The 26,956-nt window shown below is 47.7% G+C and overlaps 8 protein-coding genes across 8 annotated transcripts; 3 read left to right on the top strand and 5 right to left on the bottom strand.

Moving 5' to 3' along the window:
• Positions 1-200: 200 nt before the first annotated feature.
• On the bottom strand, positions 201-3,912 carry GGS25DRAFT_496081 (Muniscin C-terminal mu homology domain-containing protein). The gene is made up of 5 exons (XM_049261496.1): positions 3,565-3,912; positions 3,387-3,479; positions 3,248-3,333; positions 1,520-3,162; positions 201-1,466 (listed from the first exon to the last, which is right to left on the bottom strand). The coding sequence occupies exons 1-5, from the start codon at positions 3,601-3,603 to the stop codon at positions 757-759; spliced, it is 2,571 nt and encodes an 856-aa protein (XP_049115888.1). The 5' UTR covers positions 3,604-3,912; the 3' UTR covers positions 201-756.
• Positions 3,913-4,582: 670 nt separating this feature from the next.
• On the top strand, positions 4,583-5,939 carry GGS25DRAFT_523007 (kinase-like protein; the record flags this gene model as incomplete). The annotated part of the gene is made up of 4 exons (XM_049264351.1): positions 4,583-4,647; positions 4,720-4,816; positions 4,896-5,855; positions 5,910-5,939. 4 exons carry the CDS (start codon positions 4,583-4,585, stop codon positions 5,937-5,939), a joined length of 1,152 nt encoding a protein of 383 aa, XP_049115887.1.
• A 50-nt stretch (positions 5,940-5,989) lies between these two features.
• GGS25DRAFT_335380 (P-loop containing nucleoside triphosphate hydrolase protein) lies at positions 5,990-7,397 on the bottom strand. Its single transcript, XM_049257935.1, has 5 exons — positions 7,060-7,397; positions 6,866-7,011; positions 6,760-6,800; positions 6,404-6,693; positions 5,990-6,347 (listed from the first exon to the last, which is right to left on the bottom strand). The coding sequence occupies exons 1-5, from the start codon at positions 7,137-7,139 to the stop codon at positions 6,071-6,073; spliced, it is 834 nt and encodes a 277-aa protein (XP_049115886.1). The 5' UTR covers positions 7,140-7,397; the 3' UTR covers positions 5,990-6,070.
• GGS25DRAFT_523005 (uncharacterized protein) lies at positions 7,327-8,976 on the bottom strand (the record flags this gene model as incomplete). Its single annotated transcript, XM_049264350.1, has 2 exons — positions 7,327-7,521; positions 8,824-8,976. 2 exons carry the CDS (start codon positions 8,974-8,976, stop codon positions 7,327-7,329), a joined length of 348 nt encoding a protein of 115 aa, XP_049115885.1.
• A 1,647-nt stretch (positions 8,977-10,623) lies between these two features.
• Positions 10,624-11,598, top strand: GGS25DRAFT_523004 (uncharacterized protein; the record flags this gene model as incomplete). Its single annotated transcript, XM_049264349.1, has 1 exon — positions 10,624-11,598. The coding sequence occupies one exon, from the start codon at positions 10,624-10,626 to the stop codon at positions 11,596-11,598; it is 975 nt and encodes a 324-aa protein (XP_049115884.1).
• Positions 11,599-13,123: 1,525 nt separating this feature from the next.
• On the bottom strand, positions 13,124-15,295 carry GGS25DRAFT_523003 (uncharacterized protein; the record flags this gene model as incomplete). Its single annotated transcript, XM_049264348.1, has 2 exons — positions 13,124-14,657; positions 14,724-15,295. The coding sequence occupies 2 exons, from the start codon at positions 15,293-15,295 to the stop codon at positions 13,124-13,126; spliced, it is 2,106 nt and encodes a 701-aa protein (XP_049115883.1).
• A 959-nt stretch (positions 15,296-16,254) lies between these two features.
• On the bottom strand, positions 16,255-21,380 carry GGS25DRAFT_523002 (uncharacterized protein; the record flags this gene model as incomplete). Its single annotated transcript, XM_049264347.1, has 4 exons — positions 16,255-16,518; positions 16,583-18,830; positions 18,880-21,008; positions 21,087-21,380. 4 exons carry the CDS (start codon positions 21,378-21,380, stop codon positions 16,255-16,257), a joined length of 4,935 nt encoding a protein of 1,644 aa, XP_049115882.1.
• Positions 21,381-22,260: 880 nt separating this feature from the next.
• On the top strand, positions 22,261-26,087 carry GGS25DRAFT_496040 (uncharacterized protein). Its single transcript, XM_049261495.1, has 2 exons — positions 22,261-22,651; positions 22,740-26,087. The coding sequence occupies exon 2, from the start codon at positions 22,782-22,784 to the stop codon at positions 25,581-25,583; it is 2,802 nt and encodes a 933-aa protein (XP_049115881.1). The 5' UTR covers positions 22,261-22,651; positions 22,740-22,781; the 3' UTR covers positions 25,584-26,087.
• The last annotated feature ends 869 nt before the right edge of the window (positions 26,088-26,956 follow it).

The following is a 26,956-nucleotide window of genomic DNA, read 5'->3' as shown; positions in this document are numbered from 1 at the left end:
GTATGTATACCTACCTAGAGCAAAAGAATAGAGCCAGTGAACAGACACCTATACCTACCTACCTTCATACAATGACATGCATACATACATATGTACTTAATTTACGCTCTCGGAAACAAACTCATCCTGATTGATTATCTCGCGATACTACATCTACATACATCATCACATTCATTCATTCATTCATTCGAACAAAAACATTTCAAAAGTGACATAGATTTGATTTGGATTTGTAAAAAAATCGATATTTTGACGGTTTCTTCCGATGCCACTACCTACATAAGGTACATAAGGTACTGGTAAAAAAAAAAAAGAGGCAGATACATAGTAGTAGGTATAATATCCCTACCTAACCTAGACAACGTTGAAGTTTCTTCAATGTTACCTATACATGATATCTGACCTACATAAGATAAGGTACCTAGGTGGTAGACATCATCAACAGACGTAGAAGATTTGTGTGGAACAAGATGAAACTACTCAAAAAAATAAAAGGGGGGATGGGGGGGAAAGAGAAGAAAGAAGAAGAAGAGGAAGGGAAAAAAAAGATGAGGTGTTATGCACAAATGGAACCCTCAATTTTGACAACCCGCTAATCGAATGTACAAAAGAGCATTCCCTCGTCGTGCAGACAATAATTTTCCTATTGTTTTCCCAAAAAAGAATATCTTCTCCCAATGCGTGGCGTGGCGTGGTATGGTGTACGCGCACCCCTAGGTAGGTGTGTATCCGGCCAAGGTCGGTTGTAGATGGATCTTATCTTGTCTCGTACTTCCCGCTCACTAGTTTCCGGATCGCGGGAACGTCGATCCACTTCCCGTCTTCCGAAGTCGCCGTGTCATCTGCGAATGGGTCGTCTGAGGTGAGCTCGATCTCTTTCCCCTTGCTCTCCTCAAACCTTGAGACCGAGATGGCACTCGGGCTTTCTATCGATGCCGGCTGGTTGATTTCCCATCGTGCCTCGATAGCACCTGGTTTAGGTTCCACGCCCTGGTCACCTATTATGCGGCACACGATTTTCTGCCAGTCTGCTGCTGGAGATAAGGTCACGTCGCCGAGACGCCAGTATACTATATGTTTCTCCTTGAGGTGCGTTCCAGAAGGTTTGGTCTGCGCGCCCGACGCCTTGCCTTCATACATGGCAGAGATTACCAAGTTATGGAATTGAACACTAGAGCCGGAACTGGAGAATTTGAAAGTTGGGTTGAGTTTATATTGAATCACGAGGCCCAATTTATCTCCCTGTGGCTTCCACGCAGTACTGAGAAGAACGGGGACTTGTTCTGTAGGGGGTATGTTTGAGTCAACATGAAGTCTGTAAGAAAATCCAATCGATGTCTTGTGAAGATGAGATAGATCTAACGTGAATTGATTTGGGTGGTCAGGGGTATCGTTCGTAACAAAAATACGGTTAGGGCCAATAACATCAAGGGCCGAAAAGTTGTTGATGCGAATAGGTAAGTGAGCTATTATACCATAAGTAACTGTCTCCTTTTTTCATGACGGTTGTAAGACTTACATGTGAAATTAGAAATATCAGAAGCATTGTATGAAAAGGCGATCTCGCCATTTATTTTCACCGTCTTGACTTCACCATTTTCGAACGTGGCTGAGACGGTCTCCATGATAGAAGAGTTAAGGCCGGGCTCGTGCATGTCGGGGTGCTTTGCGTGGACAATACTGCTCAGCGAATTGCCTGACCGAATTGACTGTGTATCCGAGGTGCCGGTAACGCTAGCCTCTGAAGCAATAGTAGTAAGGCCAGTAGGCTTAGATGACAGAGTGTGCAACGAAGGGGCAAAAGGAGCCGGGGTCTCTGTCATGGAGCCTTCAGAGACTGGGGCGGGAACGTAAATGGTATTTCGCACATCTCTTCGGCCCCTGACAGTGCCCACCCTTCGTGCAGGCACCCCCATAGCAGAGAGGCTGTTAGCAACGTTTGAAAGCGCAGCTTTCTTTTCCTCCGGGTCTTCCTCGGCAACCGGTTCTTTCTGGATGTTGAGTCTGAAGAGCTGTTCAGCTTCTTGCGCAGCGGCTTCCCTTTGCGCTTGAGAGATCGGGTCGTTAGAGGCAGGAGGCAAGCTGTACCCCTCTGCATCCTTCTCCGGTTCCTTTTGTGACGGCGGGGGTCCGGGTGGAGGTGGAACATCCGAGACGTCAATAGCAGCCGATGTGCCGTTAATTTGGGAATGTATCGATCTTGCTGTTGTTGGTGGTGCCAAATCATTAAAGCCGTCACGGCTTAATCCGTTCGTACCATCGTGACTAAGCTTCTCCCTCGCCTCCGACGCACGCGAAGGGGCGTCAATGGTATCCGGGTCTTCCACTAGCGACCCTAATCGATGCGATGAGTCACCGAGGTTGCTTGACGAGGCTCTAGGCGATATACCATGGCTACTTTTGATGTTCCTTCCAAACGGACCCTTTGTTTGAGGCAGTTGGCCGAAGCCACCATGTACGCTTTGTCGTCTTCGGCCTAGCATGGTTCCAATCCGACTCCGTAGCTTGTTTTCCGGCTGTCCCTCCTTATAGCCTGAGTGATCACTATGATCGTCGGGAGCTGGCGTGTGCAGACTAGAAGGAGGCGCTAACGAGGTGTTAGGTCCACTCACATTAGAAATTTGTCGTCCCATAGCCGTCCGCTTTTCGATCTTAGGTCGTCCGGCGATGGTCTTGGTTACGAAGTGTTGAATCTCGGCTGCAGTACTATATTCTAGCAAACTGTTGAGTACCTCTTCGGCTTCAGATTGATGCCGTTGCGCCTGTTCGGCCTCGTAGGTAACGTATTGGGTAAGGCGGTCGCGAAGCTGGTTCAGTCGAGTCTCATCAAGGGCTTGTAAAGATTCGAAAATAAATGGCGATTGCGATTCCCACTGTTGTGTGGCAGACTCTAGTTTTCCAGCTGCTAGGTCAACCTTTTGAGCGCTGGCTTTGCCACCCTTCTTACTGAGCTTATCGGACCGGTCTTGGGCATCCTCTAGCTCCTTAGCCATGTTTTGAAGGTTCCCTTGAATGGTCTGGATATTGAGCATCTCCTTCTTCTGGTGGAAGTTTCGCAGTGGTGTCTCAACATCTTTTTCGATCTTAGTAGCGAAGATGTGATGCGACATCGCAACAGAGTCGGCGGACTGGAGGATCTTGTCCCATTGTGCTTGAAATGTACTTTGAGGTACTATCATCAGTTTTATGGAATGGATGGATAAATATGCTGCGATATTAAATGATATAAAATAAGATCATGACTTACCCCAGTTCCGACTGCGGATTAGGTACGCGAAGCTGGGTCAGCCTCTTCAAACCTTGGACATATTGTTCCTCTACTTTCCGGCGCTCCTGTGTCGCAGTTTAGCTATATGACGATAGTTGAGGCGGACTGTGTATGGTACCTGTAACCAATCGGCGATCTCAGTGTTGACTTTGGATATGCGCTTGACTCGATCGTTAAGAGCATGGACAGCTTGGTTCGGCTGGAGGTTGGCCTGTTGGTTTTGATGCAAGAGTTAGCTATTTCCCACGTATGCGCATATCGGTATAACAGAGGAAGAGACAAATGAGTAGGCTTACCAGCATAGCCGGGTATTCAGCTCTTGAGAGGTCTTCCATTGCGATTAGGGATGAAGACGGAGATGGGGATAGGCGCGGTCATATGAAGGTGTGCGTATTCGCTCATACACGGACACGGGAGGGGCGATAAGAAGACATAAAAATACGAAAGAAAAAGGAGAGGAGCGAAAGGAAAATGGACGAATCAGCTATGAGTACATTGAGAGAAGAATAATTGGTAGAGAAGCAATGTAATTGACGAAGACGACCAGGTCGATGAAAGTTGGTGAACAATAATTGTAATGGTAAAAATGTATTTGTATATTGTATTTGCTAGTTACATCTAATATTTGATTATTTGTATTCGGTATGCATTTATTAATTTGACGCTAGTAGTTCGGTTTAGGTAAAAAAAGTAAAAAAAAGATGGATTTTTATGTACTATCTAATAGCATTAGTACTAGGTAGGTACTAAATTACTACTAATAAGGTGAGGCAAAGTCATGAATGAAGTCAGGTACTAGCTTCATTGCTTCATTGCACAACCTTGCTAACCTTGAAGTTACTAGGGCTTAGGTGCTACTGTACGTAGACCGATTTCCCCAGCCTTTTCCTGGGGGAAGGGAGGACCAGAACCTTGGGACGTACGTACATACTACATAAATTAAAATTACGGGCTAATGCATATTTTTGTAATACAGAAAAATATTCGGTACTATGTAGGTACCTTTTATCTGGTATGGTGATGTTATATCGGCTTATCAGCTTATAAATACAACCCAAGAATCCCGTTAAACTAGAAAGTGCACATAACCCGAATTCTTTCCACAAATGTCGTCATACTAAACCCATGAAGCCATGCCGAGTCTCTATTCGGAATAATACAACCTACCCTAGGTACCTACCTAACTCCATGTAGCAGTTGGCTTGATCGTTTAATCCACTGGTTTCGAAACGTCTTGTTACAGCCATTCGCTTTTTATAATTCAGCCATCTACCGAAAAGAAAAAAAAGCCGTTAGAGGTTGCGGCTCACCACGATGTCGGACTCCGACTGGACAGCCTCACTCAGCTCATCTGACCGCTACGACAACATTCAAGCCATGTAAGCTTAGTAGTTACCTGCCTAAGGTTACTGAATCCTTCGTCTGGCATTCACACTCACTCTAATCTATAGAAAGGCCATCCTCGATGAACTAAGCCTACAGGATTCATCCTTACAAAAAAGTGCATTTGCCCTGGAGAACGAAGCTTACAAAACTTCAACCTCACGTGTAAGCATTGTCATATCTAATACACCGTCAAATCCCACAGCACCCTCTTTAATGCTGCAAGATATTGATCTGGTAGCAGGCTCAGTATGATGAAGCATGTCGAAACGTACTAGCCCAAGCCTTGCCAGCTTCCACCAAGGCTTTGCCCCCTTCTACAGAGGAATCCATCCCAGAGTCGCCTGGTATCACTATAGGATCCTATCATAATTGCCATTATGTTGCTAGTGGTGTGACCGCCGAGGTTTACAGGGCTAAAACAGTAGCTTTGAAAGTGATTACCGAAGCCCATAATATGGAGCCACACAATCCTATCCGGGAAGCCAAGATCTTAAGCTCACTGAAAAAGCCTTGTATTCCTCTCCTAGAAACCTTCCGAGATCAGGAGCAACGATTCACTCTCGCATTCCCGTTCATGCCCATGAGCCTGGAAACCCTCATTGAGCATGGGCCTATACCAAGAAGTCGGATACAAAAACTCTTCAAAGATGTTTTTGGTGCTCTGGACTACATTCATCAACAGGGGATAATACATAGAGATATCAAACCCTCTGCCATTTTGCTCGAATCTGCCGAGGGCCCTGCCTATCTTTCAGATTTTGGAACGGCTTGGCATCCAACTTTGTCTGTCGTCACAGAACCTGCTCACAACAAAATCTTGGACATCGGTACCGGGCCGTATCGCGCGCCTGAGGCCCTTTTTGGTGATAAGTCATATGGAGCTTCGGTCGATATGTGGGGGGCAGGGGCTATGCTCGCAGAATGTTGTCGGGATCCTCCTCGAACACTTTTTGAGTCCCGCGCAGCCCACGAAGATGGCAATCAGCTTGGCCTCATTCTAAGTATCTTCAAGACAATTGGAAGTCCTACTCGGGAATCGTGGCCGGAGGCGGCAGGCTATAAAACGCCCCCATTCGACATGTATCAAGTGTTTGAAGGTCGGACCTGGGAAGATCTTTTATCAGGCGTGGACAACGATTTTCGGGAGCTTATTGCTACGTTAGTGGTATATAATACTACCATTAGGGCTACTGCTTCTCAAGTATGTGATCATATTAGAATCTATTTTCCTCTCGATACTAATACATCTTTCTAGGCATTGCAATCCAGATGCATGACAGCCTAATCTAGGTAGGCACCTAGCTATTCATGTACTCCTAAAATCCTTCCAGTTGAGCATTAAGTATTCATAGCTTACAAGCGATTAACCAAGCATCTCCTTCAGTCCACAGACTCAAAGGCACATCCAATCGATCCCTAAGCGAATGAAACCCCGCATTTTCTCAGGTACCACATACCTACACCAAGCATAGGGACTAGAACTGATGTCGCGCAGATTAACCCGTTTCTAAATGCGGCTTGGACTTTCGGTTTGATGATTTCATGGAATTCCTCCGGTTTGTTGAGCGAGGGCCATTCCATATCGGGTATTGGTACTCCAAGGTATGGGCATATTTCTTCCCAACCGAACCCGTCCTCTAGTTTACATACCTTTAACTGCTCAGGCGGAACGAGGCGCTTCACTTCGGCGATGCTGTTTACCGGCATGTTAGCAATCTCCTTATAAGGAAAGCTCGCACAACAACGTACTATTCCTTGTAGTTCTCAGCGAGGGCTTTGAGACCTTCCGGTGTAATACCGTAGCCATTGGTATACCAACCCAACAGCCCTGTGCTCATGCGGGACATGGTGTAGAGGAAGCCGTCAAAATATTTGACTACAGTCATTGGGAGGCATTTTATATTTGTGTCATTCTTGCCAATGGTGTTAGCTATCGACTTGGCCCATTTATCGGGGTCTCGCTCCGTCAGGAGGAATTTGGCGTTCGGGTAAGCTTTGAGTGTCGAGTGAAGCATGAAGAACGGCATTTCTATTATAATCTAATTGGTAGCAGCTAGTGTGAGCCTAGGCAGCCAGATTTAGTGGATGTATTAGGGGACTCTCACATCGTAGTTGGCAAACCATTTGTCAAACTCCGCACGTCCATCTTTGGGAACTTCGTTAGTTTCTCTCGACATTCATCTTATCGGAGGGCCTTGTGGGTTTACATACACTGCTTGCCAACGTGGTATCGCTCGGCGAAGAATCCGTCGTTCAAAATGCGCCCACTTGTTGTACCGGCCTTAATGATTTCGGCCATGTGGTAGGGCTTGAAGCCCAGCAGCTTCAAGGCTAGGTACAGGCCATGAGTGCCAGTTCTACGCCGGTTAGAATTCAGTTCGATTTGTATGATCGACAGCTCTCACCTTGGTGCGCTTAGCACTATAAGCTTTTTAGTCTCGACGTGGATTGGGGAAGGAATAGTGTCGATGGTACGAGGAGACATGGTTACTACGCTGCGTCTTGCGAATGATATTCGTTCTGTAGGATGATGTGATATTACGTGCTTGATCGGGCAGGGAGGTGCTCACGGCTATATAAAGAGCATCTATCTCCTTTAAAAAAATTTGACGACCAGCGATCCTCGGCCATTCACCTTCGCTTATACCCGCTATGCATTGACGAAAACTCCATCAAGCAGGCTCGATTCGCCGGCTCACTTTCAGCCCAGGCCCGATCACCGACTTTTGACTAATAAACTTCCCATTGAGAAGCCTCAGTTGGCTACTCCTGATTTCTAGCTTCCATTGCTCCCACGTCGCTTTGCTCATCAACAAGCTAGCCAAGGAACCAGGGGCTGCGATATGGGGCCATGAGTGGGCGTCTCTCTATGTCGGAGATCATCTATTGACCGAATTCGCGAGGACGCCCGGACTGTTACATCCCAAAGGGCCATCAGAGATTGAAACACTAACGGTCAAATATTGGCTGGTGACTTGACACCCAATAGACTTGGCCGACGATGTCGGATTCACGGACGAGTAACTGCACCGACGAGGAACCAGCTGATATAACTAATCAGATGTTTCCAGGTACTTGCCTACACTTCCCCGTGGAAGCGGTCAGATTCTCCACATTATACGGCATATGTATGAAAAGGAGGGTGGGTGCCCATATATTCAGAGCAGGCATTGAAAAAGTTAAATACGACGTTGCCTCTGGCAGTTTTGGTCTAGGGGAGAACCCGCACCGACAGCCGCGTAGCCGCAACTTATGCTAGCCGCACAGCCGCACAGCCGCAGTGGATCTCGATGTTTTGAAGAGCGGATATCACGAACACGGGGAGTTTACGATTTGCTCCCTATCTCTCCCTTCTCCACTGCCGGGGGGAGTGAATCATATGATTCCTGCCTCCATACTACACGTATGTATAGATGAAGTTTCTATAACTTACTATACCTACGCATCTCGAGCCTTCATGGCATCAGGAAAGGCTCTTTCTCTCATTGCAGTGCGGTAATTAAGGAGTAGTACATACGACTACTACGCCGTAAAAACTCTGGCCTGAGTGGATATCGCGATCGACATGCTTTAACCGTTCCCAGACCATCTAAACTACTGGAAACCGCAAGCAATGACACCCTGAAGGTGCTCCTATTTCGGCGCGCTGGGATGGAAATGCGACGGTTCGTACCGAGAGCCCATATTTTTACTCTCTCCCCCCCTGCAGATCAGATAAGATTATTTATTGCCCCAGAAGAGGTTTTTTCTTCTCCAATCGGTTATTGCCAACGGAGAGACTACTCCCTTCCTGTGCTTTTTGCTAAGAATATTGGATTTTGGGGAGGGGAGGAGGGGGGCATATCACAAAGGAATCCTCTCAGCCCTATAGCAGGATGATTGTGCTCTGGAGTTTATTTTGTGGTCTGGTCCATAGGTACATACAAACGTGTTTCCACACGAAAGTCTTACTGTAACCGATGAATTACTTGCATGAGTAATAATCCCTTACTGGATGTCGTAAATACCTAGTAGGTATATGGTCTTGTGCCACAATCGTGCCTACCTAGGTAAGTAGGCAGTTCTACCAACCAACTCTTTATCCGCTGATGATCGAAAAAGAAAATGCCCCCATAAAAATTGGGGGGATGAGAACGCTACCATGAAGCAGTATGCCCGCCGTCTATCACGAGATTGCTGCCCGCCATAAAGCTGCTCGCGTTGTTTAGAAGGAATAACGCCGCGCCCTTGAACTCAGTTGTCTGCGCCAGTCGGCCCATCATGTTCTCGCTCTCCCACTTCTCCTGGAGGCCTGGTACTTCTTCGAAGTTCTTGAGGACCATGGGGGTCCATTATAAGTAAAGGACGAGTTAGCAAATCATTCTCTCCCTTGCACGTGGAAGGTCAATGGTTCAAGAGTAGAAACTCTTGAGTCAAGCCATGCTAGGAAATAATTACTCCTGGGACGAACTAGAAAGGGGGGAGAGAACGAATAAAAGCTCATGCTCAAGTGTCCTGGGCTCAAGCAATTAACCCGTACCCCCGCCCCAAGAGGGAACGACGCGCTGGCGGGCTTTCGCCCAGGGTGCGTCCGGGTGGGGTTCCCGGTCGAGGCAGTATATGGGGGGGGCGTTGGTAGATGGGTATGGTAGGTATGTGTGTAACACGATAGATATAAGGGGTGAAATACTACCTACCTTTCCCGCCGGCCTCAACGAGACCCTCAGCAAGTGCTAGCCCCTGTACGGTGTTGTACTAGAAACGCCTCGCAAAGTGAGGAATCGAGATCGATGAGATGTATAAATTATATTTTCTATGATTATCCAAGTGAGATGGAGCGGCATGGTCGAGACACAGCAGATACACATGTAGGGTACTATGTACATGATGTATTCAAAGTCCGATGCAACATTGAATGATGTACATAACTACATGTACTACTAGTAGTAGATACCAGCATATTATTGGTACCGACTCCCGAGACCACATGACCAAATAGCAAACGCCATCTGTGACTTCCCGGATCTTGAAAAGATCCCTAAGGCTGCTGGCGCACTTTCCTACCCGTCTCCCGTCGACGTCACAGAGGTGGGTCTGCCAAACGGTGGGGGCTTTTGTATGACGTATGATCCAAGATAAGGGGCTCAGTATCAAGCTCTTGGTTCGATCCGATAAAAGCTTACATAAAGACCCTGGCCGCGAACCGGTTGCCCTGGAGACTGACGAATTCTTACTGTAAATATTTTCACTTGTTAAAGAGCATCAGATTCAGTGGTATCTTCAATGATATTGCAGCTCGTCGCACATTAGAATGATGCCTATATTTATAAATTCCACTTAGGCTACGAGCTTTAACACAAACTGTACCATTATATAATATAGTTCGTAGGTACCTGTCCCCCTATTTTCCTTATCATCAGCTACTTCGACTTGGTTATTAGAGCCGGGTCGTTACCAACTTCTGTGGCTCGGCGTGCAGAGTAATGAAATACCTATCTGGGCACCTATATTTTGCAGCTCTTGGTGGCCACGGATACTATGTAGAGTACATTAAAGTAATCAATTCTACCACAAATACAGAGGGTCAATATACTTAATAAGCCAAGGTTAGGTAGGTAGTTACTTGGAAGCTTAAAAAAAGGTGCACGAGAAGTTTTTTTTGTCTTTTACGACTCTTTGTTCTTGTTTGAAGCTGCAAAATGCATTGTACCAATCGTAGAAACAAGAGCTTTCTGCTAGCCTCTTGCGCCGTTCGCCTTTACAACTTCCTTCAAATTTCATATTGTTCTCATAGAAGATGATAGCGAGCATCACCGGTGGCTTTTTATTTAATCTCCAACATGCATCTCCTGATCGTCGGGAAAAAATAAATCTCTCGCTCACCAACAACTTTTCACCTTTGCAAACACAACCGTAGAAGTGCTCGGGAAACCTAGGTTACTTACGAAATCACCAAAACCCTTTCGAAAACCTGGACTCCGACGAACAAGATGGCTAGGAATAACAAGAGGCTGCGAGCTTCGGCAGCAAGAGCCAGGCCTAGCAAGCGACAGCGCAACAGAAGGCTCCCCGGGTCTGCGGCAGGAAGGCCGAATCGGTATATGATGACTTCCGCAATCACCCGTCAGTGGACGGCAGCAGAAGTAGCTGCCCACATGGTGGGTATACCTAACGGCGGCAACGCAGGGGCTTCTTCTGGCGCCGGGAACCAAGCAGCCGCCGACCCCCCTCGCACGCCAGCGAACCAGGACCTGCCGCCGCCGCCCTCGGCGGGGCCCAGCAACTGCGGGTCGATGACGTCGTCGCGGTTCCGGGACGTGATCATGACGCTGCTGAGCGGGGACCGCCGCGCCGGCGTCGACTGCCAGACGCGGCGCAACATCGTGGACGCCATCGTGCGCGGGAGGCGGCGGACGCAGCTGTTCCGGCAGAGGCGGGACGACGAGGAGGCGCGGCGCAGCGAGGAGAGGAGGGAGCGCAGGGAGAGGAGGGAGAGGAGGAGAGAGGAGTATCTGCGCCGGTGGCAGCTGCTAAGGGACCAGGCTGCTGCTGCTGCTGCTGCTGTTGCCGCTGGTGGTGGTGCTGAAGCTGGTGGTGCTGAAGCTGGTGGTGCTGAAGCTGGTGGTGCTGAAGCTGGTGGTGCTGGTGCTGGAGCTGGCCCTGGCCCTGCCGCTGACCCTGCTGTCAATGTCGCCGACGCTCAAGCCGCCAGCCAGGCTCTCAACCAGGCCATCAACAACCAAGGCCCTGCCCCGGCCCCCAGTGTCATCGCCGCCAGCCAGGCGGGCTCGGGGAATATCCTGCCCAGCCCGAGCCCGAGCGCCATCGAGTTCTACATGGACGGCTCGTCGTCGTCGAACGGCGATGGTTCTGACGATGGCTCTGATGATTCAAGGGTGAATCTGCTGCAGTTCAACATCTTCAATATCGAGCGTATTGAGACGTGCAATATTCGCGCTAAGTAGGTAGGTAGGTAGGTGAGCCTGTGGAGAGCAAGGTGAAGAGAAGCATTCAAGGCTTTTTTTGAATTTTTGAATTGGTTTTTTGTTTATAGTACATTGGTATGTATGATGGTCCTGCTTATGACGTTGGAAGTATTTGTGACTACATTACATACCCAATAGATACCTACCTACATGATAGTACTAGGTACTATGTAGGTATATAGGTACTGTAGGTAGGTAATTAGGTAATACCCCAGGTTAGTCAAAATTGTCAAATAAAGCCAACAAAAAAAAAAGAAATGAAATAATTTGAAAATGTGACGACTGTCACATAAATCACACAAGTGAATGTGACGCTGAATTAGGCTCTGATAAACTAGTAGGGGATGGGAGCTCGGTAGCTAGTGCAGATGCTTGGTCCCTATCAAAAGGCATGCCAAGACCTAAGAAAAGGGGGTGGAAAAAGGGGGTACATATCATGTATCCACCTCACTGCAACGCTGGGTAATTACCTAATATTCGTTATAGATACCGCTCGAGAAAGGATATGCAGTGTTTCCATCACGCAACACCGCTTCCTGTATCCTTGGCAGCTTTCGCGACATCGAACTTGCGTCCACGAACCTACACCATGGTCTCTTGTCGCCGAAGCGTTACCGTTCCATCGGCTAAGTAATAACGAAAGAACCGATCGTAGCCTTCCAGTACACCGAGCTTATCATCCCCAAGACCTCGATATATACTAGCAAGTTTCGCCTTGTAATGAGCCATGTCGCGCTAGAGATCTGGGGAAATAAGGCTGTCCAGGATGCGACCGGGTGCTAAGAGATCCCCCAGCAAAAAAAAGAAAAAGAAAAGAAAAAAAAACAGCTCTGGCTAGTTATCAGGCAGGGGCCGACAAATTTTTATAGCGACCAAAGTCACCTACGCGTTCTTTGTCCGAGTTAGAAGCCAGTGCCACCAGGAAAGTTTGGTCTACGCCCTGGAGGCTTCAACATATCCTTTGCGTCTTGCGTGGCCTAAGACACTTTTTGTTCAATTAACCCCAATGGGGGCGCCTGTGTGTGCTTTGAATGGGCTGCGGACCTCTACGCCGTATTGGTGTAGCATAGGTAAGATATGTACCTACACATTCAATCCAAACATACCCGAGTAGCTTGTGAGGAACCGAAAACTCCTTACTTTCGTGATATTATTTTATTGTATAGTACAGCGCGTACTACGTAGGCACCTCAGGTAGGCAAGTACTTGATTATAATGAACATTGCGTATGTATTCAACTTTTAAAATCCCTAGAATATCTCTCTCGATAACCTCATGCAAAACTACCTACCTATAGAGATCACAAAAATAGCCCCCCCCCCTCCTCCCCCTCCAAAAAAAAGCATCATCTAGGCGGGAACAAACAGGGCCAGCGTGTATAAACCCTCCACATTACGTGCCAATCCCCCAATATATCCATCCCTAATAGTTATCCCTTCATAAATTCTTTACTACCTAGGTGCTTATGTATTACTACTTATTATTATTATTATTGTTGTTGTTGCTACTCCAGCTTCCTCCTCAACTCGAGCCCCGACCCATTATCTTCCAGCGACACCGTCATGCCCCCGACCGCCTGCTGCAGGTATCCATTGCTGGCGGCGACCTTGAGCTGCGCGCGGGTGTCGTCATCGACTGAATGAGTGAGCACCGCAATCATGTCCGTCTTCCAGGGGTCCAGGTCCAAGCTGTGCGTCTCCTGGATCGACCAGAGGCTGAACGCGAGCCCCAGGAGGATTGTGAGCGCGGGGAGGGTCAGGTACGTCCACTTGACGGCGATGTGCGTGACCCACTCCTCGCCCATGCCGGTCTGCGTCTCGTTGGAGATGTCGCGCATCCAGTTCGTGACCGTCGAGCCGACGTTGGCGAAGGTCGTCGACAGGTTGTGGCTCTGGTAGAGGGCCTGCGCCGTGGAGCTGATGCCCGTGTCGTCGCCGACGCCCGCCGGCCACGTCATCTTCTTGCTGAGCAGCTGCTCGTTGACGAAGCGCGTCGTCGTGCCCACCGTGTTCTGCGTCAGCCGGAAGCGGCGCGTGACGTCCTGCGGCAGCGCGCTGAGCTTCACGTCCTCGTTCGTGATGAACAGCTCCAGGTCGGTCCGGGAGACGTCCCCGTACGCCGGGTACAGCGAGTAGTTGTTCCACTTGTCGTAGGCCTCGTACATGTCCTTGGAGTTGAGGCTCGGGTGGCCCGCGCTGTTGTCGGCCGCGGTGTAGGTCGCGAAGTCGCGCCGCGCCCACGTCGACACGATCCGGTCCGTGAGCACGCCGTTTATCACCTCCGAGTCGAACGCTTGCACGCAGAAGTACAGCGAGCACTCTGTCGCGGTCACGGGCGTGTCCTCCCACTTCAACTCCTCGGCTTCGAAACCGGGCGCGGCTTTCAGCATCTGCACCGTGGTGATCATGGTGGTTAAGTTCTGGAAGTTCAAGGTGAAGTGGGGGTCAGTGATGATCGTGGTAGCCATATAGGCATCGACAGTGCTTTTGCCAATCTTGGACATGTTGGCGGCGCCGTTGCTAAGATTGGTGAGATTAAGCCTAGGCAGAGACACGATCGTGAAATTGGAATCCTTAATATCAATTTCGGGATTGCGTAGTGACTGTAGGTTATCCCCTCGCTGCGCGTAACGCTGAATATGGCTCGAAATATCGGTGCATGCACTGCAGATTGCCAACGAGGTATATATCGGCCAGGTGCAGTTTCCATTGGGGCAGGAGAATGAGGCAGTCTTTTTGGTGCTGAACGAGGAATTGTAAATCCCGTCGTAAAACGAAGACCTCATGCCGGGATCTGGTAGAGAGTCGAAGCTTGTGAACGCTACGGATTCGTCAGAGGGTGCAAGCCTTACCCGTGTTAAAGCGCCACCGGCATTTTCGACGTATGAGCCCACATCTAGAAGATCGCTCCGACCGATTTGAGATTTTGTGGCCTCGATACTGGGATCCATCTGCCCAGGGAAAGAGATGACAGCCTGTAGGAACGGTTCGAACCCTATAAGTAAAATCGAGCTAAGTGCACCGAGAACAACCCAGTGACTATGAGTAGGCACATACTAGGTCAGTTTCCAAGAGCTGGGAATGGTGTTCTTCGTCTTCACTCACCGGGCTCTTAGCTTGATGATGAGCCAGAAACATCCCCACGGACCACGGCTAGCTTCGTCAAAGCTATCAAAAGTGGCGAGATTCCCCGGCCTCCTTCTAAAGTAGTTCCATTTGTCCTGGGCGAGACATGAACTGACGGCGAACCCTAGAGAAGTTCGGGATACGGATCCTAGGGCGGAAACGACAGTGTTGAGAGATAGAGTACCGCTCCATTCGCGTAACGGGCGGCCATCAGCGTATATGAGTAGAACCACCAGAGCTAGCAATGCAATGAAGCTTATAGCTATTGCTCCCACTTCCCAGTCCCAAGCGTTTCCACGTTTTGATATATTGACATTGAGGTGTTTGCCATTGGATGGCGGTGGTGGTGGTGGTGGTGGTGAGATATTTTCTTTGTCACTTGCCTCCTCTGAGATGTTGAGGATTGGGTTTGCGTTTGTGTTTGTGTTTGTGTCTGTAGGAAGTATTTTCATGGGAATGGTAAAGTCGGATTCGACATCTTTTTGGACACAAGGTGGTGGAGCCGATATGTGGCTTGCCTCGTTAGGGATATTAGCACGAGGGGAGCTCATATTAGTTGATAGGATATAGGGGGTTCGGCGTGACTAGGTAGGTAGACACGAGTTCAGATATTGAGAATTCATGAGCACAAGTTCATTCGGTGAGGATCCACGAGCACCAACTCGAATCGAATACACAAACCAGGAGGATCAAAACTGAAAGGTATGAATCTGAAGAAAAAAAAAAAGTGTAAAATATGTAAAGTAGTAGAAATAGCTGGGCCGAAATTGTAAGTTCTTTCGGTCGCCAGTGTCAGGTTACAGAGACTGGAGGACTGTGCTTAGACGTGGGACTGTGCTCTCAACTTGCGGATGAAAAGCCGTGGAACCAGGCGTGGCCAGTACCACCAAATTTGACACCTTTGCTGGCGAAGCTACCTGATTTGATACGTCGTATAATAGTTACATTAACTTCCGATGTGCAAGCCCTTGATTTGTTTATACTCGAGACATCTAGAAAGAAGAGTTGCCCCCAAGGGCCCTCTTTCTATCTCCCACGACCGCCCAGAAGCACAGAAGGTGATGGATCCTACCTAGCTTCGCTCGACGCATGCCCAGGTGTGGATATTAAAATATCTCCAGTTCCTAGTATGCAGTAGCGTAGCAAGACCCATAAAGCCTTAAATTCACCAGTGCCGGACTCTAGTTCGAGAAAACAGCCCTAACCTAGCTTGATCAATGGGGGAATTTACATACATTTATTTCTCAGAATCTCCAAATTAACACATGATGTCTTCCGCCGTTCCCAACAAACGTCCGCATTCTTTAGGGTACAGGAATAGAAGGCCACAGAATTACCATTACACGTAGGTTTCCAAACATAGCTGCTGGAGGCTTCTAGCCCTGAGGCGGTACCTGCTGGCAATCCGGTTAACGCCGTGAAACCGAACTCGGCCACCCTTGTGCAAGTACCTACCTAAATAATAATATATTCCAGTGTCATGATCACCGAATTCGCTCGCGTCATCCTATCAGCCCCCTCTCCTTGATTTCGTGTCACCGCCGAGATAGTCAATAGGGTTCCGACATAGAGGGCATGTGTTTTGGTTGCTGCTCTGAAACCACTTGTATAAACAAGTGCGGTGAAACAGATTCTTGCACGTTTGGCAACGCTTGTCTGGCATCCTCTTGTCAGTGCTGATAATGCTGTAGCAGATGGCGCATTCAGTCTGTCCCTTCATGGCGCCCACGATGTTGCGACGGAAAGTCGCTAGGCCGTCGATGATGCTCCCGCTCTACAGTATTATATGTTAGACATAAATCTCTTGGTATATAAAGCATGCAAACGATAAAACATACCGAAAAAGTAATGACGCCCTGCGTCGTCATGATCCAGCTTTGCCATTTCTTCTCGTTGACTACGACCCGATTGACACTCGTCACCGATACACCTTCGAGCGGATAGTTAGGCGGAACCCGTATCGCAATCAGGGCTTCTTGCTCGTCTACCTCGTAGCCGGCTGTTACCTCTTTAGCGGCGTGGCTTACTCTCACAACCAGCTCTTTCTCATCTTCCCCGGGAGCTTCCTGAGTCGTGCTCCATTCCAAAACATCATTTAGGGCCTCTGATATGATAATTGGCGAGAAGTGTTTGGTCATCCAGCTTGCGACCGCAATCTTTGTCTGCTTTGAGCGACACTCAATGTACCATGCCTTGAAAAGGCCAGGTACGTATTTGAGTACCAGATAATATAGATGAATCAGGAGCCACTGCATATCCCTTTCTTCAGTTTCTGCCCCAGCGAGCTTCACATCATACTCCCGAATCTGTTCCGCCGTGAAATTGGCCTTGTCTAGATTCAGGGGGTGGGCCGCTGAATGGCCAAGAACGTCGAAGGTGAATTCCATCAAAGGTCCAATATAATTGGCTGCCTTGATGTTCTCGGTATAGTCACTACGCACTCTGAAGGTGGCCGATCGAAAGGAGTCAAACACCAAGTGCCATGAGAGAAGATAAGAGCGGATGGGTGCAGGGAAATGAGTCAGGACTTCGTCGGGGTAAGTCTCAAGCGTTGGCGCATCGAGAAGAAGAGACAAAAGTTCATCAGGGAGCTGGGCATCCCTCTTTTCTAGTAGAATATCCAACGAAAGCTTCTCCTGAACAGCGGGGAGCGCCTTGTGAAGCATAGTAAATGCTGCTATTTGGATAGCCCGCGATTCGCTTGCCACTAGCCCGTACAACTCCGAGAGATCCCTTATATGCTCCAGAGGGACTTTTTCCAAATGACGACTGATGATGGAGTCTACAATCTCGAGAGGCTGGGTATTGTGCTCTCGAGGCACTTTGAGTAGTTCGATCAATGCAGTTGATCGCTTCTCCATAGAAGATTCTAGGACATCAACTAGATCATCGTTAGGGTCCTCGATTGACTGTAGCGTAGCAATCAGGCGAAGGGAGGAACAAATCGCCGGTAACCTGTGATCGAGGGACTTGGTCATCGATTTTGTCCAGATGTAAATGCAGAATTCCACAGCGCTCTCCCAATAAGATCCATATACATCCTTGATGCATGGAAGGAGGCGCTGAAGGCAACGGCATACCTCTGCTGCGAAGCGATAATCGAGGTCACTAGGGGTTTCAAGCCATGATGTAAGTTGTCTGACGGCGAAAACCAACCGGTTACTAGCAACTGGAAGCTCTCCAATGTCGTATATTTGCGTACAGGTGTTGAGGAGCACAAGGGATGTGAGCGTTTTCTCCTGGCCGACGTTCGCCCCTGCAATATCACTGATCAGGCGGTTGCAGAATTTGTTGACGATTTTCGAGGTCGACGCTGATTCGCCGAGACCGCTAAGGACTGCGACAGCCGGGAGAACCGACACGGTACTGGTCTTCAGAAAATCCAAGTTCTCCAACCATTGCTCTCCACTGGATGGTAAACCGTGGCTCTCTACCAATGCCTGAAGAAGATTACTAAGGACTCGCGCATAGTATAAGCCTTTGGATGTTAAATGCCTTGCTTCGTCGATTAATGTTCGGATAATGGCGTTTACTAGTTGTGACTTAGCTGTGCCAGCTCCATCTCTCCAACCTGCCGCGTCCTCACTAATGCCAAGCAAAAACCTTCGCGCAGATGATATCAAATTTTCAGCATCTGATAGAGCGGCTTCGGAAGATAATGACCTCCATATACTATCTTCACTCATCACTGTCAGTTGGTCCGTGACAAGTTCCGCAGTCAGCCCCAGCAGTATTACGGTCTCTACTCGTTTTTGCAGTGGTAACGAATCGAGCTCAAAATCTGCCAAGAGTAACCTGCTGCTGTATATTGCCATGCGCCCAGGAATGGAACATCCGTCTCGATCTCTCCGTATAGTTGGGGATGGCGAGTCTGTGGACGATGGAGTGAGAAAATAAGCGCCACCAAGACCATTCGTAAGGGCGAGAGATGGATTGGGTGCAACTTCCAAAAAGGGGGCCAGTTCCTGTTTCCATATGTCTGTGTCTGGTATTACGCATTCTAGTTGTTCGCTTCGATTTGTATCGGTCAAGGAAATTGTGATTGAGCTAAGGATTTGTGTGGCTTGCTGAACAAGCGTATCGACTCTGGAGGATAGTTAGTAACATTGAAAAGCAGACTTATAATGAAACTTACGCAAGCGAGTTCGAATCGGCGTTAGAAATGCCTTGCCGCACCAGCTCAAGTGACCGGGAACCACTGGTTGAAGGATGATCCATCAAAGACCTTAATGCGGTTATATCAGAAGTAGCATCAAATCGTTCAGACACAGCTAGTAAGCCAGTCATCAAATTCATATGAGCTTCCTCATCACGCAGTAAAATATCTGGTGTCCTTTCAGCTATAAGTCGCAACCCCTTAATCACCCCTTCGTTGGGCTGGCCTAAAGTATTCGTAATACGGCTCCCAAGCTCTCGGGCAAGTCGTGTTGCAGCCGTATTTGTTAGCGTATCAAATGTTAGTACAGCGTTGAAGAGTTCCCACCCTACGTCTGTTGCACCAACAGAGCACATCAGACACCGCTTAATCAGTTCTCTTTGCAAGTCCTGATTCTGTTGGGCGAGAACGACCGCATTCCGATTAGAAATGAGTGTAGTTAATGCCGGCAAAGCTCCTGAGCTCTCAACGTGCTCCAAAAGAGCTGTGATGTTCGCATTCCAAATTTTATGATATCCTTCCTGTTGTTCGGGAACTTGACCAAGTAGATTAATGGCTGAGAAGATGTAAGTTGCGGCGGGCATTGAAAGGATTTCTGCCCCATTCCTTGACAACAGACTCGTTAGGAGGCCTATCACTTCATTTATGCCATCCAAGGATTGACTAAAGAGTTTTGGAGACTGCTTGAAGGCTGACTCCAAGATTGCGGCTGCCCCAAATGGCTTCCAGTTTCTCGTTTCTAATACTCGGAAGATGTCCTGGAGTAGCTCCAGAGAATATTCAGCTGGTATATCTGGGATCGGACGGTCACCTCCAAGTGTCTGTCCATGGGCATTGGAAATCAGGCCTGTGAAAGTAAACCACCGGTGACCTTCATCGGCTACTGATTTTTGGGACTTTTCGTACTCCTTAGACGCCTCGGGCAGTGAGTTGCGAATGCGATCTTGGAGATCCTTTTTCCACTGGCACCATTCTGCCTTGGTTACCTTTACGACATCTTCAAACGGCGAGGTTGCGGTTAGAGTGTATGCTTTGATAAGAACAGGCTGTTGGGTTCCGGAGGCCCACGAATATGTTTCCGGGGTTGGATGCAGATAATGTGCGATGAGAGGGAATATGTTTTCCTGAACTAACTTCTCTCTGCCCTCACTAGATTTCATCGTTTCAGTAAAGCGTCTTGCGGTGCTAAGATAAGTTGACCAGCCATCAACGGCATTACTGCGCGCCTCATCTCTGCTCATGAGACCTAGTCTCATAGATTTGAGAAATTCCATAGAATCGGATAGATCTTCTGGAAGAATACCGGCAGGCAGAACATTCAATAATTGGTTGAGCGAAATCCAAAATCTAGAAGTACTACTCTGCGAGCCTTTCTCCAGGAATACTTTTAATCTTGATGTTGGTGACTTCTTTCCACGGTAGTCGGACGTCCACACAGATGGATGTTTTGCTGTCAAATCAGTCAAGGTACTGACATATTCTGATGCAGAACCGGCCTGGCTAGATCTTAGGCCTTCGACGATAAATGTCTTACTGAGTCTAGCGAGATCTGCTCCGATCTGGTCGTTCCGTTTTTCTAGGCATATTGACAAAAGCTGGCAGGATAGTCGCCTAACAACGGCATCGCTGGCAGCAATACTCGCCCAGACTTTATCCTGCTCAAAAAACTGATCGTACTCGTCTTGGCATTTCTCAAGATCTGAATTATCAAGCTTTTGTAAGAGATTTAGGACAAACGCAAGACTGCTGCCCAGAACTCGGTAGTACTTGGCCTGCGCATCGTCAGCGCTCGTGGATCGCTCATCGCTAAGAGTCTCGGGGGTCTCCTTTATCGCATTAGACGCATAGTCGATAATTTGCGATTGACAGCGCTTCCAAAATTGGACGACTTTCTCAGGGGTTGTGAGAAAAGAAGACAGTCCTTCTGTAGCTGCGCGTGAGACGGCCCTGTCCCGATCAAAAGTACCGGCAAGCCAAGAGCCTACGATTCGGGGAATGTGCTTCTCGGTGCGCTTGCGAGCGGATTTCATTAACTCGAATTGAAGGACATGGGAGAGTTCGCGGACGCGGCGGGAGTTATCTATTGATATACGAGGGTATAGTTGAACCTATGAATAGCAAGCATTAATTTTGTTAGAAAAAAGCGAGCGCAAACACAATATCAGATTTACATAGCTTGCACGTACCCAGGCTTCCAAGACAGGCTCCTCCGCACCTCCATCGCGTTCATGTGGATGCGCCTGAACATATGCTACTAGCTCCTCTAGTGCCTTAGCTTTGGTGGTGGCATCTTTCTTTTGTAGATTCTTAAGTGACACGACAACATTCGCATCCGAGATGGAGGAGAGGTCGGGTGGTTCGGTTAAGTAGGAGAGATCAGTTCCTTTGGATGTATTTGAGAAAGTGCTGAAGGTACTGGGACTGAGGGTATTGAATGCTTTGCCGCCAGTGATGCGCGGCTTTCCAAGTTTACGACTCATGGCGACGGCATAAAGCGGTGGTTTGGTAGTATAAGATGAAAAGGAAAGCGTCGCAATTGTCAGCGTATTTATATGAAATATTTTAAGAAATATTTCGACCCCACGGTGGGGTAATGATAAACATTGAAACTACAGCTTCCTAACGGTTAGTAGGTACCTAGCTATGTGATGTCATGTCAGCTATCTGCACGTGCCTCGAGTTTAATACATCGTTAGTGCTTAGGGACATAGGGTGAGTTAAGTTGCAGAATTCAATTTAAGGTTCCAGCTATTCCAACATTGAAGGTTTAAACCTTAAATAGTACTAGTTACAGGGATATATGTATACTAGGTCGATACTCACTATAAGGTAGATATACTAGGTATACATACCTAAAAAAAATAAAGGTATAAAACAAAACTGTGAACAAGGCAAAGTTATTCAGATTGGGTTAATTGACTAACCTAGCTACTTTATAAGCTGTAATAGCTTTTTATACTAAGCTTACTAATTAATCATATTATTATCTCAGCAAGCTCAAACTATAATTCAACCGACATGTACATGTAAGGCTATAATCATACTATGCTGTTTGAAGCTGCTACTACTGGTAACCTTAGGCTACCACTGCGAGCAAAAACAAACAAATTAACATAGGTTATAGATATATCCCTTTTTAGGGATATCTTACATAATTACATAACTAGCACCTACTATGTAGGTCGTTACTCAACGTTGAAGACTGCATATGATGTATGTAAGGGACGAATAAGATAGTGGCATTATAGTGCACTATTACCCCGCGAAGCGTCCCATAGTACTTCATCATAGTGTCTACTAGGCATTGTTAAAGGGCCCTGGATGCGTATTAGTGTGTATCCCCGCACTCTGCTTCATACCTAAGTAGGTACCTACATAGGCATTAGTCGCCGTGAAGATACAATACATCCATGGATATACCTATAAATTAAACTCTCCCCCAAATTCTTATCCGAGGATCCCTACCTACCTACCTACCTACCCAAAGCCCAACCCCGAACCGTACAGGGACGCCCACCATCTGCTTCCGTTTCTCCCCGCTTTAAGTCTAACCGCTTCACTCTTCATCTTCATATTCATGTTCATACCTATAAAACTGCCTACCTCCAGGGCTACCTACCAACCTACCTACCAATCTACATACTAGTACTAGATAATCTACTTTCACTTTTACTTGTGCCAGTTGAGACAGGCACATAAGTGTCAGGACTTTGTCTCTTGTCTCCCTAGTCCAACTATCTATCTGCTTTGTGTGAGTGCTATCTTTCTATGTACGGCGATCGTCTTTATTACATCAACAGACAACTTGGCTTCACAAACTTACATTATTTATTTCACAGTAGATGTTATAGGATGTGTTCGTCATCTATAACTCAGCCACCATGTTGACCCGCGTCATCTGTCAAACCATGCCTGGAGCGCGGCCTCTCCAAACCAGAACCTCGGCCTCAAACATCCTACACCCTACAAATGTTTCTTTGTTGACACTGGGCCATCGTCAACAGACCCGCGCCTTTCGTTTTGGCATGTGGCCTTCCCTTTTTAACCCCGAACCAGAAAAAGAACCCCGACACCGTCATCGAGTGCCCAAACGCGAGGATGTCGATGCTCTCAATAGGAGACTTTCGTGGGATCGACTCACAGTTGAAGAACATCCAAGAGTCATTTTGAAGCGTATGCTTCGCAGATATTACATTTCGCGCTTCATAAACTCTGATGAGTTTAATGGCCAACACCGACGCACTGGACCAGCTCCAGATGCCAGAGATGAGCGCATGAAGATGAAGATGAAGATGTCATGGGGTGATAACCCCTTTGGCTTTTGGGTTGGAAGTAGAAGCTTATGGTGGAAAGCCCAGCCGGAAGAACCAACGGATCATTGGGCTGAGAAGTCATCAGACCGCACAAGTCAAGTGGATCCTGAGAAATCACCTAAGACCTCATCAGTGCCCAACAAGAAATCCGAGTGGAGAGATCATGGCTATGAAGCCAATATATCTTTTGCAGAGGATTATGTGATTGACCCTATTACAAATCGTAAGGTCATAGCTCAGTCAAAGACCACGGGCTCCCCTTCAGATAGCCCGTTGAATGACCCTTTGGGTGATTCCAATAGGTCTTACGGGTCCCATCTCACGGCATCCAAACTTCCTAAGGATGATAGAAATCTGCCCCCTGTTTACTCGAATGGGCCACCACCTCCAGCAGAGCTCGAAAAATACGGCCAGGTCGATTTATACCCCGCATCATTAGATGGTGTCAATGATCACGGAATGCCACCTAGTGGCAGTACAGGCTCTCCACAACAACCTATCCTACAAAGCGAAGAATACGCCCTCAACCACCTTCCACCGGAGGAGTCAGTCGAACGATACGATGACCTTCACAAATACAAGCCGGATAAATACGACGAATTTCACCAACAGGTTCCAGGGCCAGAAGACAAGAAATACGCTGATCTCGATAAGTACGATACCTATGGAGCTAGGGAGGCCGCGAACGCTGGTACGGAAATGCCCCAGAACGGCGATGAATTGCCCAAGTACAAACCGTATATGTACAATGAAAATTTACATGCTGAAAATCAGAGAACACAATATGAAGACCTGGACCAGTACGGGCCATACAAATATCAAGAAGACGTGAAAAAGAAGGACGACTCCTGTCCAGAATATGATGACCTTGACAAATATGAACATTATGACGACAATGGCAAGCCTGCGGATGATTCGGTGCAAAAATACCAAGACTTGGACAACTATAGTCCGGATAGCTTTCAAGACTCCATTAAGGAGGAGCTGCCTTCTCAACAATATGAAGATCTTGACAAGTATGGAGCTTTCGAAGACCAAGAACTTGATGACAAACCTACTCTTGAGCGAGATATTGTCGCGGAGTCTCTAAGAGAGTTCGATATCAAAGAGCATGAATCAAATGAAGATGGCGACCCGAGGCCAAGCATCACTGATAGAAGGCAAAACTTGAATCGCAACGAGACACATATTTCTCATACCAGCACGCCCCACTTATCCCCGTTCTCTTGCCGAACCCCCTCGGTCCCAGATACCACGGAATTTCGAGAGAAATTAGAACATTCTTTTGCTGAGATTAGTGAGGCGTCTGACGAAGTAGATCGGATAGCCAAGGCCCACGTCAAGAGCTTTCGCATAAATTCCCAGGACGAGAACCAAGCGAATCAATCTACTTTAGCTGGTAGTCATATTAAAGGAGATAAGGGACAAACCAAACCAAAGCTGGAACCAGCCCTCGATCGGCAAGGTACAAGATCTAAGAGTACGTGCAACAATCTCTCTAACACGCAGGCCGAGATCGACCCGTACTCCAAAGAGCCACAGGGATTAGAGACGTCGTATGCTAAAGAAAATGATGGGGAGCATACGCCACTAACATTCACTAAGATGTATAGCGGTAAACCGAGTGAAGAGGCTTCCAACTCCCAATTAGCGAAGGAAGATAATAGTCCCACCACCCCTCCATTTAAGTTACTGTATCATAGGGACCCAGAGGTTGATGGACCACCAGCAGTCTCCCCGTTCCCCTCAGACACCAAGGCTGAGCAAAGCCAGACTTTGTACAAGATCTTAGCCTACAACCGGACCTTGGAAAAGGTTGACACTGTCGAGACTACGTCGGTCGTACCCGATCATGCTTCTCCGTTGACACCAGCTGAAGTATTGCTCCGGCTATCAAACCCAACAAAATTCTTCCCCTATTTCGCCTCCTTACAGGCCGAAGGTTTTGAAATCGTGTCGGGTGGCGGAGATGTATTAGTTTTCCGACAGATTCGGACCGGGAAAGCTGGGAATCAAGAGAGTGCAAGGCCGATAAATCCTATCGATATGATGGGTAAACCGACAGCATTGCCAAATGCAGCAGCGTTCGTTTCGCCAACGGGATTTGTCAATTATGACATGCCGCGGGTGGAAGAAGAAGTGCAGGCGCCTCCTTTCCGCTCCAACATCGATGTCAGAAGAGAGGAGCCCGTTTTCAGCGGGCCTAAGTCAACGTCCCGCGAGGGAAAGAAAGGCGGTAAGGAAAAGAGCGTCGGGAAACGAGTTCTAGTTGGCGGCGTATGGGTTGCTGGTATCTCATATGCCCTTGGCGTTGTCAGCGAGTACTTCATAACAGGTGGTGCTGATGGTCAAGGCCCGAAGGGATTTTGATGCGCGCTGTTTTATCTAAGTGCTTAAGTTTTGCGCGATGAGACTTTTCAGACACGGTTCGGAATTGCGTGACATTGTAAGGATGCTGGGATATTGGGACTTTATATGGTAGGGATTATTATAACGGGAGGTGTGGCGTTTGCTTCGTCGGCGGATTTTGGGGGTTTGGAGGGTTGGAAATGGATCACTCAATAGGTTTACTGGAAGACATCCCCAATCGTTCATCTTGGTAATTCATCAATACTTTGTACAGTATCTTTCCACCATCCTCTTATTTACTAGGTATGGTTACCGAGGTTCAGTATTCGATCGTTGGCATCTATGGGAATGTTCTATTTAGTCTTGGCCTTTGAAGCTATGTCGACTGAAAGGAGTTTAGGTAACATGGTACCTAGGTCAACTGGTACTGAACAATTACATAAAAACATGGCGTTTTATAAAAGTATATAAAGCAACGATAGCTCCAAAGTTCCCTAGTTGCTAATATGTTTACTCAACTGAATTACCTAGGTATACACGGATGTAATTACGAACTATTTACCTAGTCTTCTTAGGTAACTACCTACATATAACTATGTAGGTACTTCGTAGGTAGGCGTGTTTAATGTGATAAGAATCATACTAACGTAGCCTACCCAGGCGCGTTACGAGATATCATCCACGCACGTTACTAGAGGCGAGCCACCTAGTCTTTTTGTCTACCTTAGGTAGGTAGGTGTTAAGCACCATTCGCATTGCGTATTACTAATACAATAATACAAGTAAGCCTTTTCGAGTTGTTCGACGTTCATGGATGGTAACTATGTACAAATAAGACGCAAATCCCTTTCCAGGCTCGGGTCTAGGTTACTGTACTCTGGGCAGTGGGCACTGCTCACGGCTCATACTGCGTGTAGGTAGAACGGTATATTTCCGCAAATCTTCAAGAAAGATCCTTGACCTTTTTTTCTTCTTCTGATATGGACTGGACTCACTGGAGAATCATATGCAGATACCAAGCCGTGGATAACTCTACGACTACAACTACCTAATTTAGGATATACTTGGCGGTGTACGCTAGATCGATCTAGTCGTGCCGCACAGTAAACGGAGCTGAAATACATACAGTTGCAGTAGTCTGCGACTGAGGACGACAAGCAGCCAATGACGACCCCCTTTTCTCCTCCTTGCTCCCCGCCTTTTTTTGACGAACGCCCTGCTCGTCAACCCAAGGGCGCGCACTCCACATTCATTACAAGTTTGACATGGGGGTTCGGCGCCGTCAGCAGAGACCGGAGCTCGTTTTTTTGTATGTGGTCGCGATACAATGACGGACGGTTCTTAAGCGATGACTCTTGTTTTTTCCCCCGGTGCCTAGGTGATCATTATCTATT

This window comes from Hypoxylon fragiforme (assembly GCF_022984875.1).
Source record: "Hypoxylon fragiforme strain CBS 206.31 chromosome Unknown GGS25scaffold_6, whole genome shotgun sequence".
NCBI lineage: Eukaryota > Fungi > Ascomycota > Sordariomycetes > Xylariales > Hypoxylaceae > Hypoxylon > Hypoxylon fragiforme.
The sequence above is the reverse complement of the archived record's forward strand: the minus strand, read 5'-3'. Positions and strand labels throughout refer to the sequence as shown.